General features: G+C 41.9%; 1 protein-coding gene across 8 annotated transcripts in view; it reads left to right on the top strand.

Annotated features, from left to right (window-relative positions):
• The window catches only part of si:dkey-13p1.4 (transmembrane protein 151B), a 187,609-nt gene that overhangs the window by 138,595 nt on the left and 34,965 nt on the right, over positions 1-14,049 (top strand). For all 8 annotated transcript variants that reach the window (XM_059649294.1, XM_059649292.1, XM_059649293.1 and 5 more), the window contains exon 2: positions 11,294-12,894. In XM_059649294.1, the coding sequence (XP_059505277.1) occupies positions 11,294-12,894 (1,601 nt within the window). The remainder of the gene's footprint in view (positions 1-11,293; positions 12,895-14,049) is intronic.

The following is a 14,049-nucleotide window of genomic DNA, read 5'->3' on the forward strand; positions in this document are numbered from 1 at the left end:
TGTAATGTTAAGTGGAAGCCTCATTTCATATTTATTCAAAGTCAAAAATTCTCGTCTTCATTTAATGCAACTTTAGGATGTTTCAAAGCTCTTTATAGTCAGTAAGTTACTTTCAAAGTAATAATCTATATTATTGTTGGAAACAGACTAGCTAATTTGTGTGCAGCCAGCTCTCCCACACAGGAATATGATGGTGACCAGACAAATTCTTGAAATGATACTGGTTAAAGCATGAGTATTGATGATGAGGTGTGCGACTTGGGAAAACAAGCTTGCTTGCCTTCACGTAGTAACATGGAATGTTTCACTGGTGGGTTGGTGAGGCCTCCATTTAATATATCATGAGAAAATATCTCCTCCAAAAGACGGCACCTCCAACAGTGTAACGCGTCCTCAATCCTGCACTAGAATATGAATCGAGGTTTCGTGTTCACTGATCTGGAATTGGATTGAATCCTGCTTCAGGTAACATCAAATGAGACCAGAGACTTCAAACGAAGCCTCTTTCTTTCCACTTAAGCTCCCGCTAAAGAAATTAATTGATGAATATCAGTGCTTTGTAGTGAAAGGTGTTGCAAATGTGTCCTTTTTTGGATATAAGCATTTAGCTTGACATGCCTGTGCTAGTGATACAAAACTGGTCAGGGCAGTGAGGTGTTAGTAAGAACTGCCAATGCTGGAGTCAGAGATGAGACAGTGTGGAGTTGGAGAACACAGCAGGCCACACAGCATCAGAGGAGCAGGAAAGCTGATGCTTTGGGTTGGGACCCTTCTTCCTGCTCCTCTGATGCCTGGCCTGCTGTGTTCCTCTGGCTCCACAATGTGTTATCTAGGGCAGTGAGGAGGATGCATGGAGGCTCCAAGGTGATTTAGACCAGTTGAATGAGTGGGAAAACGTTTGACAGATGCAGTGCAATGTGGATAAATGTCCTGTAGTTCATTTTGGTGTGAAAATAGAAATGGAGAGTATTATTTCAATGGCAACAAATTGGGAAGTATGAATGCTCAAAAGGCTCTGAGGTTTATTCTCTATTTGTATCTGGAAGTGCTGTCTTTCACAGTCAAATTGCTTGTCCCGCCAATAAATAACCTGTGGCAATTCTCACCCAATATCGCCACCATATTTCCAGTTGTTCACTTGAGACACAGAACCTGTATGGGCAATACAGTAGCACCAAACATGGGCAATAAGTGTCTAGGTATTCCAGTCAATGAAATACAGGCGGGTGCATCAAACAGTTGGCCTTCATTGTAAGAGGTTTTGAACTCGGAGATAGAGATATTTTACAGTGGTTATAGAGCCTTGGTGAGACCATGCCTGGGGTATTGTGTGCACTTTTGGTCTCTCTGCCTAAGAAAGGATATAATCACCATAGAGACAGCACAGCGGATGTTCACTAGGCTGATACCAGAGCATGTCTGAAGAGGAGAGATTGATTTGATTGGGCCTGTGTTCCCCGAAGTTTAGAAGGATAACGGGGGATCTGATTGAAATGTATAAAATTCTAACAAGGCCTAACAAACTAGTTGCAGGGAGGATGATTTCCCTGGTTGGGGAATGTAGAATTGGGGCCACAGTCTCTGGATACAGTGTAGACCCTTTATGCCTGAGATCAGGAAAGATTCTTCATAAAGGATAGTGAGCCTGTAGAATTTTCTGTCTCAGCAGTTTGTGGAAGCCCAGATACTGAATATACGCAAGAAAGAGGGAGGTGCATTTTCAAATTTTAAAGGCATTATGAAGGATGGGGGGAAAAGGTGGGAATATGGCATTGAGAAAAAGAATCAGCCATTATATTGAACAGCGGAGCAAGCTTGAAGTGCTCAATGGACCGCTCCTGCTGCCGGTTTCTATTTTAATAATGTACAGAACACAATGATACAGTGTTGGGACATGGACACTTGTGCAGGATATTTTGATACAATGGGCCATACTTAAGTTCTGGACTGGAAGTTTTTTAGAATCCTTTCTGTCCTTTTTCCTGATACCCTTTTAATAATGTGTTCTTTCTGATTCCCTTTCTTTTCCCCAAAAGAAAGCCCCTACTTCAACAATTTGGTGCAGAGAATTTAAAATCCTTCCATAAGTAGAGGTTTTCTTTTTGACAGCGCAGTCGTAAAACCCACACTGTGTGTAGTTCTTTATTTCAATTTTTGCCCACTTGCTGTCACCATGCAATGAAAACAATCCCTTCACCTAGTATGAAGTTCCAGTGTGGAGGCTAGGCATTTAATTCAGATCAGCAGTATTGCTTTGTACCACTGCAGATCACTGCACTGTGATGCTGCCTTTGGACTGCTAAACTTGAGTTTTTGTCCACCAGCTAGGTGAGATTGAAAGTCTGCGGACTTGGTCTGCATGTAATCATCAACAGATTCACAAAGCCATTAGCTGGTTGTTAGCTACATTGCTGTTTCGGGGAGTATTGTGCCACATTTCCTGCACTGGAGTAGTCATCCTCCAGTATTGTTTAGTTGATTGTAAAGTGCTTTGTGGCATCCTGAGGTCATGAAAGAAATATTTACTTTTCTTGTATGCTCCTATTGTACGCAGTGGTCAGAGAACAATTCTGTTCAGCAGTGTGAGTATATGAAACTAGGTGAATGAAATTCATAATATTAGACATTATTTTATTAATCTAATTCTAACCTAACATAAATTGTTCCTATATGTAAAAGGAGGGAGGCTGATGTGACACATTATCTCTTATTATGTCTTTGTGTTGGGCTTTGCACCAAATCAGTGCGTCGATTAATTGGGCCAAATTTTCCAGGAAATTCCATGCAGTTGACCACGCTACCCTTTGTTTATGAAAAAAGGGAACTCCCCGTTTTTGAGGAGATTCCAATCAGGACTCCCTCAGAATTGAAATAATTCAATAGTCGTGGAATCGTAGTGGCACGGTCCTTTTTCCTTGCTATAATCTGTTGCCCTGTTTATTTCCCTCAAGTGCTACTAAATTTTTCTGAATTACTGTCTCTGCTTCCACACCACTGTCGGTGGCAAGTTCGAGGTTATTGCCACTTGCATGCGTGTGTGTGGACACACACGCACCCACTCACTGTCCCTTAGTCCTTATAAGCTAATGGAAGCAGCCTTTAGTCCCTAAATCTCAAAAAGCTACCATACACATTCAGCAGGTAAATTCATAAAGTCAAATGGAATGTAGGTCTTTATTCCTAAGGACAGGTAATATAAAAACAGGAAGGTTTTGGTAAAATTAGACAAGGCACTAGTCAGATCACAGTTGAAACACTGTGAACAGTTATGGTCCCCTTAATTGGTTCTGTTGCCAACCCAGATGATTTCCCATTGTGTACCTATGGTTCAGAAAACAATAATTCAGTACAGCTGTTTTCTGTCATTAGCTGAGTTTCATTATCTGGGTTAGTAATTTAGCAATAATACCATGAGGCCATTACCTCTCCTGTCAGATTTTATACTTCAAAATCCAATGGCTGTAAGACTAGCCTGTTAAATGTTTCCTCCCAAAATGAACCTTTCACCCTAGGAATCAGACATGTGACCCTTCTCTGCATTGCTTTCATTTTAAGTAAGGTGACCAACATTGCACACAGCACTCCTGATGTGGTTTAACTTGGGCCCTGTACTGGTGGAGCAATACTTAATACTGTTATATCTGATACCCCTTGGAATAAACATCAGCATTTCATTATTACTTTCTACAGCTGCTGACTAAGTTTTGGTATCTATACAAAGACATTCAAATTCCCCCCTGCATGCTAAATCATTTCCAGAAAGGCAGTCCATTCTGATAGTTTTACGAGGAATTAGTGGGTGAAAATATACTTTCAGTTCAAAGAAAGGAACAATTTCACAGCCATGGTGGTGAAGAAGAATATAATGTGATTTCAGTTTACCGAAGAGAGCTCAATTCTCTTGAAATTAAACCTCCTCCACTTAAATATTTTTAACCTTGTATTGCTTCCTGTCCTTTTCCATAGGTAACCTAAACTTTATAATTCAGTGATCACTGTTCCCTAAACTTTCCTATACCTTGATCAATTTGTCAAAGCCCTGCTCTGAACCCACAGCCAGTAACATGTCCTCCTTTTGTCTTCGGAAATATCAAGACAATACTCCTGAATGTATCTCAAGAACTCTTTCCCCCATTATGCATACAGTGCTGAAGTCATCCTTGATTCTCCATGCCACTATTATTTGTTTCTTTGGTACAATGTGAATGCCAATTTTGGTCATTAAATGCAGAGGTTTAAGACTTCACCCATATCCTAAATTGCACCAAGTCCTGTTCACCTGTCACTCTTGTGCTTGCTGACACACCTTAGACAATTTGTTGTCCCCCTTCTGTTTCTGTAACCTTTTGACCTCTTCTGCACCCTGATTTCGTTGCACCATTGAAGATTGTGCCTTCATTTGTCTTGATCCAAAACTCTAGAATTATTTCCCTAAACAACTACTTATCTTTCTTATCTTGCCGTTCTTTAAGATTTTCCTTAAATATTAGCCCTTTGACCAAGCCTTCAGTTTGACCGTCCTAATGTCTCTCTGTACATATTGTTAACATTGTTGTGGTGATCATGGCAATGTTTTCCTACAGGACTGTGAATTCAAGTTATTGATCATCTTGACTCTGATTCTGGAAAAGTGGTGGTGATGGCTGCTGTTCTCTTGTGAACTACACAGGCTCTGCGTCTTAAGTTTGAGTAACAATGAAGCACAGGTGCAGCAAAGTTTATAGTGTTATGCTCTTTTCCTGTCTTCATCGGTGCTTAAAGTAAGAATCTGAATCTCTGGAGATCCTCACTGTGTAATCATGCTGAATTAACATATTGACAGTTTAATTTAGTCATTGTCAAGTTCTGAATTCAGCTAATTGGTTTTCTGACTCTCATTTGTGGATAAATAAAAATGAACAGCTGAGTTTGACTGCTACAGAATGTGGAACTGTTATTCAGCTGTCTGATTTATCCAGGATAAGAGTTGCACTCAAACTAGAGTTAATTGAGCTATTGGTGGTATAGTATTATTTATTTAATCAGCAAGGTAGGGGTTACTTGTGGGACTTGGTGCAATTGCTGTTTCGATAGGTAACATGTATTTCATGTATAACTATATAGAATTTATGGTGTCAATAACGATGTGGGTTGATAGTTTACAAATACAAGATGACATCATTCAGCTCAAAGTTTCTGTGCTGGCACTTATGCATCGTACAAACTACCTCCGGACTCTGTTTAACCTCCTTGACCACATCTATTTTCCCTTATTCCCCACTCGTAAGAGCGAAATCCCCATTTTTATTGATCGCTGGGTAAATAAATTGAATTCTGTGTTTGTATAAGTAACTAGACTGTAATTATTGCATTTTAATTAGATTTCATCTGCCATCTTCTTTGTGGCCATCTCGTCAAAACTATTTACAATCATCAAGATCCCACTTCTCTGCTTTTGTAGGAGGGGAAAAAAAAAATCCTAGTCTGATGAATTTTTTTTTGGTATAACTGGATTCTGCTACCATTCTAAAATCATTTTTATATCATCTTCAGTACCTCTACATCATTTTTATACCATGGAGAGGGAAGAGTTTGCACTGCTTGAGTATTTTCTAGCCAGACTGCTGTACCAGTTGAACATGTCTTGTTCAGTTCTATCCTTCTCGAAATGAGCACAGTTAGTTTTGTTAATTTTTTTTAATGGTCAACTTGTTTCACTACTTTTCATGACCTCTGTATTTGTATTTCTGATGCCCTTGTTCCTCTAATCCATACATATAGAGAAATATCCTTGTTCTGGCTTTTTATTCTTAGTAAAACCTGTTCCCAAATTCAAATATCTTGCCATTTTTTAGGTTGAGAGATGTAAATTGAAGGCTGAACTTAGGTAAACTTTACTAAAGTGGTTGTTGGAATGTGATATTTACTTCTAGATGGAGCCGTTCAAAAAAAAATTGCAAGGTTGCATTTAAGAATCATTCATTGGCTATCCCTTGCAGATGCGGATGACACTCTTCCACTCTCAGGGTGAGTCTGTAGGTGGTTGTATGTGGCTTCCGCAGGCTGTTACCTTTGTGGCAGTACGCTCCTTACACTGTTTTCGCCTGGCTTCTGCTCATTTCTCTCGGCAAGTCTCAAGGTGCTTGATGCCTTCCTGAATGGTGGCCTCCACTTTGGACAGTCTTGGGCTAGTGATTCCCAGGTGTCTGTGAGAACGCTGCATCTTGCCAGTGAGGCCTTGAGGGTATCCATGAAACATTTCCTCTGTCTGGCTGGGGCTTGATTGCCATTTTGGAGATGGGAGTAGGGGCACCTGCTTGGGGAGTCTCGTGTCAGTCATGCGGGCAATGTGCTCAGCCGATCGCAGCCGATCAAGGGTGGTCAGTGCCTCAGTGCTGGGGATGTTGGCCTGGTCAAGAACACTGGTGTTGGTGCATCTTTCTTCTCAGCAAATTTGCACGATCTTGAGCAGGCAGCATTGGTGGTACTGCTCCAGCACCTTGAAGTGTTTGTTGTGGACAGTCCAAGTCTCAGAGCCATATAGGCGGCTGGGAACCACCACAGCTCTGTAACCCACGAGCTTGGTGTTGGATCTGATGCTGTTGTTGTCAAACACCTTTATCCTCAGGCATCCAAAGGCTGTGCTAGCGCACTGGAGACGGTACTGCATCTATTCATTTGTAGTTGCTTTGGCCAACAGGACACTGCTGAGATATTGGAAGTGGTCACTGTTCTTGAAGGCCATTCTGTGGATGCTGATGATTGGGGATTCGCTCCACAATGTCAGGCCAGGTTGGTGGAAGACCTGTATCTTATGGGTGGTCAGGGTGAGACCCAGGCTGTCATTTGCATCTGTAAAGGTGCTTAGAAGAGTGAGAGGCAATCTCTAAGAAATGTGTAAGACTTGAACAGGACTAATCCAGGGTAAACACAGAAAGGATGTTCCCGGTGATGAGGGAGTCTAGAGCCATGAGTCCTATTTTAAGGGCATGGTATGGACCATTTATGACTGAGATAAAAAAATGTCTTCACCCAATGAATAGTAAGCTTGTGGAATTCTCTGCCACAGAAGGTGATTGAGGCCAAAACATTAAATATTTTCAAGAAGCATATAGATATAGTTGGGGCTAAAGGGATCAAGAGGTATGAGGAGAAAGCAGTAACAGGGTACAAAATTGGATGATCAGCCATGATCATAATGAATAGCAGAGCAAGCTTAAAAAGCCAAATGGCCTATTGCTGCTCCTATTTTCTACATTTGTATTAGCAGAGCCCTTCCTGCTTTATGTGGAATGCACTGAAAAGAAAGTAGAAATCACAACTTTCTAAAGGAACTTGTATTAGCCCATAACGTGGAAAAGAAATTGCGAGGGAATGAGGATAGAATGGGGTGGCTAGGATCTCAATCTGGATAATTTTCTTGAGCTTGCGCAGGTATGATAACAGAACAGCCTCCTGTGCTGCAGAATTTCACGTTTTTGACTTCTAAAAGTAGCAGCTTCTGGGTCCCTGTGCATGGGCAAACAGCAGAAAACCCTGTCTAAATATCACATGTTCTGGATGGTGATACAGAAACAGGTCATGTAGCCCAATTAGTCCATGCCAGACTTTATATTCCACTGTGCTTTCACTACTGTTTGCCAAACTGACTAAACCACGATTCCCTTATCTGATATGCATATCTAGTGTTGAGGATCTGGAATGTGCTGCTTGAGCGTAATAGAGACAGATTCAATCATAGTTATTGAAGGTGGAGTGAATGAGCACCTTAGAGAGGTTGCAGGGTGACAAAGAAAGGGTACAAGGGTGGGGCCTAGTGAATTGCCGTTGCAGTGAGCTTGCACAAATTGATTTGTAAGCTTTCCCTAAATGTTACTATTCTATCACCTCCCTTACCCGCTGTGGTGTGATGGTGACCAAATAAGCTATGTGATTCTTTTGAAGCGTATTTATTAGCATGGACAGCCGGGAGAACTAGGTCTTCAAATTTTTGACAGAAAGATTCTGGATTCTTTGACTAAAGACTTTGGAATGGAACTTGAACAGTCTGAAACAGTTGAGACTATTGATTATTTCCTTGTATTTTAGAACAATATTATTCTCCCTAGATTATTTTATAGTCAGATTGGAGACTACCAGTTTTTTACTGTTTTCTGTTATGGGACTCTGAATTTCACAAGATCTGAAACTTTATAGATCATCAAATTTGGACTATAGGCATGCTGAGATGTGCATTTTGTTTCCTATCTCAGACTTGAAATGAAGCTGGCAGCAAATGAGAGGCCTTTAAGAATCTCTGTCTGCTGGATCAGAGATATTAGTAGAATAAGTGAATATAGAAAACTATGGCGAATGGATTTCAGTGCAACCAAATGGGAGTTAATTTATATTTTGGCTTAAAAAGGACAGCTCAAAGTACTTTTCACATGGTCAAAAATGAGAAACATTGGGGCCAGATACTTGGATAATTTAAAATGTAATTGAGTAAAGAGAATAATCAGAAAGCTGAATTGAATGCTGGCCTCTTTTTATCTAGAGAATTCACTGAGTGGGTTGTGGGTGGGGGTGGGTGGGTGTAATAAAACCACGTTTTAGCTGTAGTGTACAAATCTTTGTGTCACGCCTTCGATGTTGAGTATAATTCTAGGCACCAGCCCTAAGGCTATATTGTTAATATAAAAACTGAAAGGATTTTTAAAAACTTAAAATGTATTAAGGAATATGGAGCAAATTTGAGTTTTGGAGTTAAGATCAACCAGGCTTGAGTGACAAAATGGCCTATTTCTATTCGTACATTGTCTAATTTTGGATATTACTTTAGGGAAGATGACAAGGCAATGGTAAAGAAGGTGTAAAGCAGGGTTCCCAAATTGATATCAGCAACAGAGGACTTCAATTTTCTGAAGAGTCCAATGAAGCTGTGATTGTTATATTAGAACCATGAGCGTTGAAAATAGACTGTGTTAAACAAACTTTGATAGAACCACAGTTATTTTGATTTTAACTAGTTTGTCATTGTTTGTCATCTGTGCCTGCTGCTTGCTGCTTTTACCCTCAATATTGCCCTAGCAATTGAAAATACTTTTTTTTAAAAATTGCAGTTTTTCCAGTGGCATTCTTGCAATCTGACTGTGATAAGACTGTTACAGTTAAAGTTTGCATGCAGCCTGCATACATTGTCCCAGCCCTTCTTCCCACCAAGCCATCCATCCAACACAAAACACATCCATCCCCTGCACGTTGCCCTCACCAATTTGCAGGTTGGTTTGCATGTAACATGTAAACCCCTCAGCTAGTGAACGTGCCAAGAATCAGAACTGTTAATGGAGCTGTTGACGAGCCAGATGCAGAACTTGAGTATTTTCTAATCAACCTGCTTAAATATTATTACACCCCTCTTGAGCGTTGAGTCTTGAATCCAGGTCCTCCTGGCTCAGTACCACCGCACTACACTACAAGAGGCCTACTGAAGGCCGATTGCGATACAGCTCATGGTCAGTCAAGGTGCCTGTGCAGGTATTTAATGCTATCTCACAGCACTTCAATATACTTCCTTTTTACCAGGAATATCTAAATGTGAGGAAGGGTCACAAAACGTTAATTCTGTTTTCTCCTCTGCAAATGCTGCCAGACCTGTTGAGCTTTTCCAACAATTTTGTTTTTTGTTCCTGATTTACAGCAAGAACAGTTCTTTTGGTTTTTTTATCTAAATCTTTGCTGTTTTTCTCCAGAACTTGCCATAAGTAAGATATCTTTAGGTTTGTAGTGACTCCAGTTGATTTCTAACAGTTTTCATTGCATATGCCTGCTTAAATGTTCACCTGGGGCTCAGGAAAACACTGCCCATGTTATGGGAAGAATTTATTCTGGCAGTCATGATCGTGATTTGCTGCACCTCATGACATGATTTTAAATAAATCCAGGAGTGTCTAGTTTAGCTTGATATTCCTCAGGAGAGAGATTCTGTGGTCTATCTTTGATACCGTAAGTTTAAACTTGTTCTCACTTTCTGTTCCCTCCCTGCTCACCACCACCATCACCTGAGAATGATATAGCTTTGTTTCCTTATTGCCATATGTTTCTAATGGAGTCTGTCCGGCCCATTGCAAACTTAATTGCTTGAAAGTCTAGTGTAAAATGCTCGTCGATTGTCATAAAACCCCTGACTGACGTAGTAATAGCCTTTTAAGGAAGGAAACCTGTCACTCTTACTTAGACTGAACTACATGACTTCACTCCTGCAGCAGTTTTGGTTGACTCTGGACTGTCCTTTAAGTGACTGAACTAGTCATTCCATGATATCAAGTTATTGCATGATGCCAACCAGCAAGGAAGAGTAAATGCTCCCAATGTTGGTAAAACCTACATCCAGAAAATGAATTCAATAAAAAATTGACTCACCGTTCAGTTTGAGTGGTGTGGGTGTTGTTGTCGTGTGCTGAGTTTAAGATTAGGGAAGGTGTGTGTAAATTGAGTAATTATTTTTAGTAATTCATATTTGTATATTCCATCAGAATACATCATTGCTCTCAACTGTGAAGTTATACTAATCCAGCAGTCATTTGCTCCTGATTGCTTTATTGAGGTGTGGATCTCCTGTGGCTGTCCTGATGCTCAGAATTTTGCGCGTTCTGGTAATGGCAAGAGGGAAGTTTTTTCCAGTCAAGGTTGTGGAGGCAAGCTTGATTGCATTGTCTTCTCATGATGCATGTGCAGGCAAACAGGAAAATTAGATCATTTTGAGGGCTGTGCTCAGCTGGAGTAGTGTGTGCTGTGTTTCACAAGGAATGATGGGCATGGGGTCAAGTTGATGCTCTTCATGACTGGTAGCTGCACTTGCCTTTGTGAATGTTATTTGAATATATTTGCAAAAACAAAACTCCTTACAGTGACATCCATGAGGGAGCCATTTCAAGAACTCATTGGCATGATTCCATCTTTACTTGGGAGAATGCCTGGCCTAATCTCAGTATTCCTTTATTTGAACTCCACTAATGGAGGAAACACTTTTTTATGGGAGGGGATGCAAAGTCTTAGAATTATGGGACGAGAAGGCCACTTCATTGACTTGTTGGTGGAACTTCATAAATTTGGTGGGCAAATAACACAACCTGTCCATTTTGCACTGCTGTTATTTGGGACGATGCTATATTTGACAAATGTAAGTCAATAGCTGTGTAGCTGGAAACGTTGACTTTCCTACTGCTCAGATGCTGTCTGACCTACTGTGCTTTTCCAGCTTCTCATCTATTGACTTTGACAAATGTTAGTCTGTCAAGTGAGTAAAGCTTCCATTTTGCTTTTGTTTTCACAGGTGCAATTATGAAATGTCCTGCCTCTTGATGTTGTATGACATGAACTGCACTGATTGTAACATAACCAGGTTAAGCAGCACAACTATGGGTAAGATGATGCTGGGACACAATGGCGTCAGAGGCAGCAGGGACTATGAAGAAAGAGTGGCCGATGTTGAGAGCAAACAGGAGTACCATCCCGAGCACCGTAAGACATATCCGCTCCGGAAACGCATGCACGGGCAGCCAGGCAATTACTCTTCCCCAGGAATTGTTCAGCAGCTGGGAGAAACACCAGCTGATGGAGTGAGCCCTGCACAGGCTATTGTAGAGCAATGGGATTATCAGGGCCACCAGGACCAACTTCAAGGGGAGGCAGCCCAGGCAGACAGGAGTGAAGACACTGGTAAAGAGAATGCCAGGTTGGATTCTGTGGCCCCACATGCTGCTGAGTCACGTCCACGAAGGCTGGCCAGCTTGAATGCTGAGGCAGTCAACAATCTGCTGCTGGAGCGCGAAGACTGCCCGTCCAATAGGCGATGCCGAAAAGGTCCCAGTTGTGGTGTGGAGTGCACTGAGAACCGGCCAGACTGCAGGACTGGCTACCCAATGAAAAGACGGATAGGTAGCTCGAGTAGTTCATTTGATGGTGATGTTTTTACCTGTGCAGGGAGTGAGCCAGCACCTGCCATGGATGGATGGGAGAGTGGGTTTGCTGAGCTACCAGCTAAGAAGCGCATGGCCAGTCTCAATGCTGCCGCATTCCTCAAGTTGAGCAATACCAGGGACGTTTCAGCTGGGCGGCGCAGCCGTACAGATGGAGAGAGCAAACCAGGCAAGGTAACTGGTGGGACACGACACTCCTGCCCGCAGCCACTGGCTGGGCGCCGCTGTCCGCGAGCCAAAAGAAAGGACTTCAGGAGTGATATTGAGACCAAACTTGCCCCTGGCACTGACTTGGGGGATAGTGAAGGACAGCACAAAGAAGAGTCAGTCAGCACAGGGCAGCATTCTACGTTGCCTGTTAACGTGGATGTTCCCTGTCCATATATGGACAAGACCAATGGATATTTCCATCGATTATCAATCCTCATGGGAAGCCAAGCCATGATTCGGCCCAAGTACCAGGCACTGGAGGAGAGCAATGCTTCTGGTGCTGAGTTTACACAGTCAGTGGCTCCATTTCAGTCGCATTCATTAACTTTACTGGACAACTTTGTATCTGATCCGGACCACTATGAGTTTCTGCCTCCTGAAGTCTGCCTTGATTCCCCAGTTGATGACCTCTATCTACACTACGATCGAAGTAACCTGCTGCCCATTGGCTGCAATTCTACACATGGCTGTCCCATGTGCTCAGCTGCTTTCTCCTGCTGCACGCCACCTGATGATGAAGGAAACCTGCTCATTTCACAGAGTGCTTTGCCCTCGGGTATCCCATACTCTCATGCTCCATGTGGGGGAAGCCTTTGCGTGGGGGATACAACAACTGTGCAATGTATCGGCATGAATGGCTATGATCTTTGCAGAGTGCGCCATCCATCCTTAAACAGGGATGTGGTCAGGAGGACTTTAACCTCTGACCAGGCAAGCTGTCTCCTCGAGCTGGGGACAAAAGCAGGTAAGTGGATAACAATCTAGATAAGATGAGCACATAATAATGAGTGTTCAATATAAGGCATAAGATATAAATACAAGATATTTATTGGATGAAACAGAATGAAATTGAGGGGGTACATGCCCAGCGAATGATCAGAATGAGAAACTTGCCATCCAATGAGTAATGGAGGTAACTGGTTCAAGAGGAAGCTAAATAAGAATTAAGAACTGTAGAATGGTTCCAGCACAGAAGATCATTGGATCTGTTGTGTTACTGCTGACACTCTGCAAAAACGACTCTGCCAGCCCCAGTATCTCGCAACATTTCTATGGCCCTATATGCTGTTATTAAAATTTTTTTTTGAAAGACATAATTGAATATGCCTCCTTCATATTCAGCTGTCTGCTTTAGGTCTCAATAACGCACTCCATGTTGAATAAAAAGCTTCCCTGATGTTGCTTTAGGCTGTTCTTCAATAGAGAAACATAATTGATCAGAGATAACAGTGTCTGAAGAAGGGTCCCGACCTGAAACGTGAAGCTTTCCTGCTCCTCTGATGCTGCTTGACCTGCTGCGTTCATCCAGCCTCAGACTGTGTTATCTCAGATTCTCCAGCATCGACAGTTCCTACTATCTCTGTAACATAAATGATAGGTATTTTGGGGGTATGGTTGTGCAGAAGAGAAGGTGAAGAAGCTCGAGTGAAACCTTATTACTGCCATTGACTGGTTGATCTGAATGGTCTCTTTCTGTGCTGCAAGTTCTATTTAGTTATGGAGAAGCATCTTTTGCAATGGCCTCCTGAGAGTCTGGAGGTGAAAGGAAATCATAAACATATGGTGTTGCAGGGATGGAGCATCACTTCCATGTGCATAGTTCCCTGCAACTGGCAAGCAGCAGCTTATACCAGTAAGAAGGGATAACTGAACAAAATGTGGGGAAAAAAATGTATCTTGTCCAACTATAGTTCATCAGACCGGGGTGATAGAAATGTTCGTTTGAATCGTTGCTCACCATTTGAAGCAGTGGTTTTCATTACGTGGACCCTTTCAATTATTTTTTCTGCTTCAGCCCTTCTCCGGCCTGCTGTCTGTCTCTCGGATCAGAACTTCAGTCAAGGGATGCAGCAATTGTGAGGGTGGAGGCAAGTGGGCAATAAGTAGAAAAAAATTGTAA

The sequence above is a fragment of the Stegostoma tigrinum genome, chromosome 10 (assembly GCF_030684315.1).
Source record: "Stegostoma tigrinum isolate sSteTig4 chromosome 10, sSteTig4.hap1, whole genome shotgun sequence".
Classification (NCBI taxonomy): domain Eukaryota; kingdom Metazoa; phylum Chordata; class Chondrichthyes; order Orectolobiformes; family Stegostomatidae; genus Stegostoma; species Stegostoma tigrinum.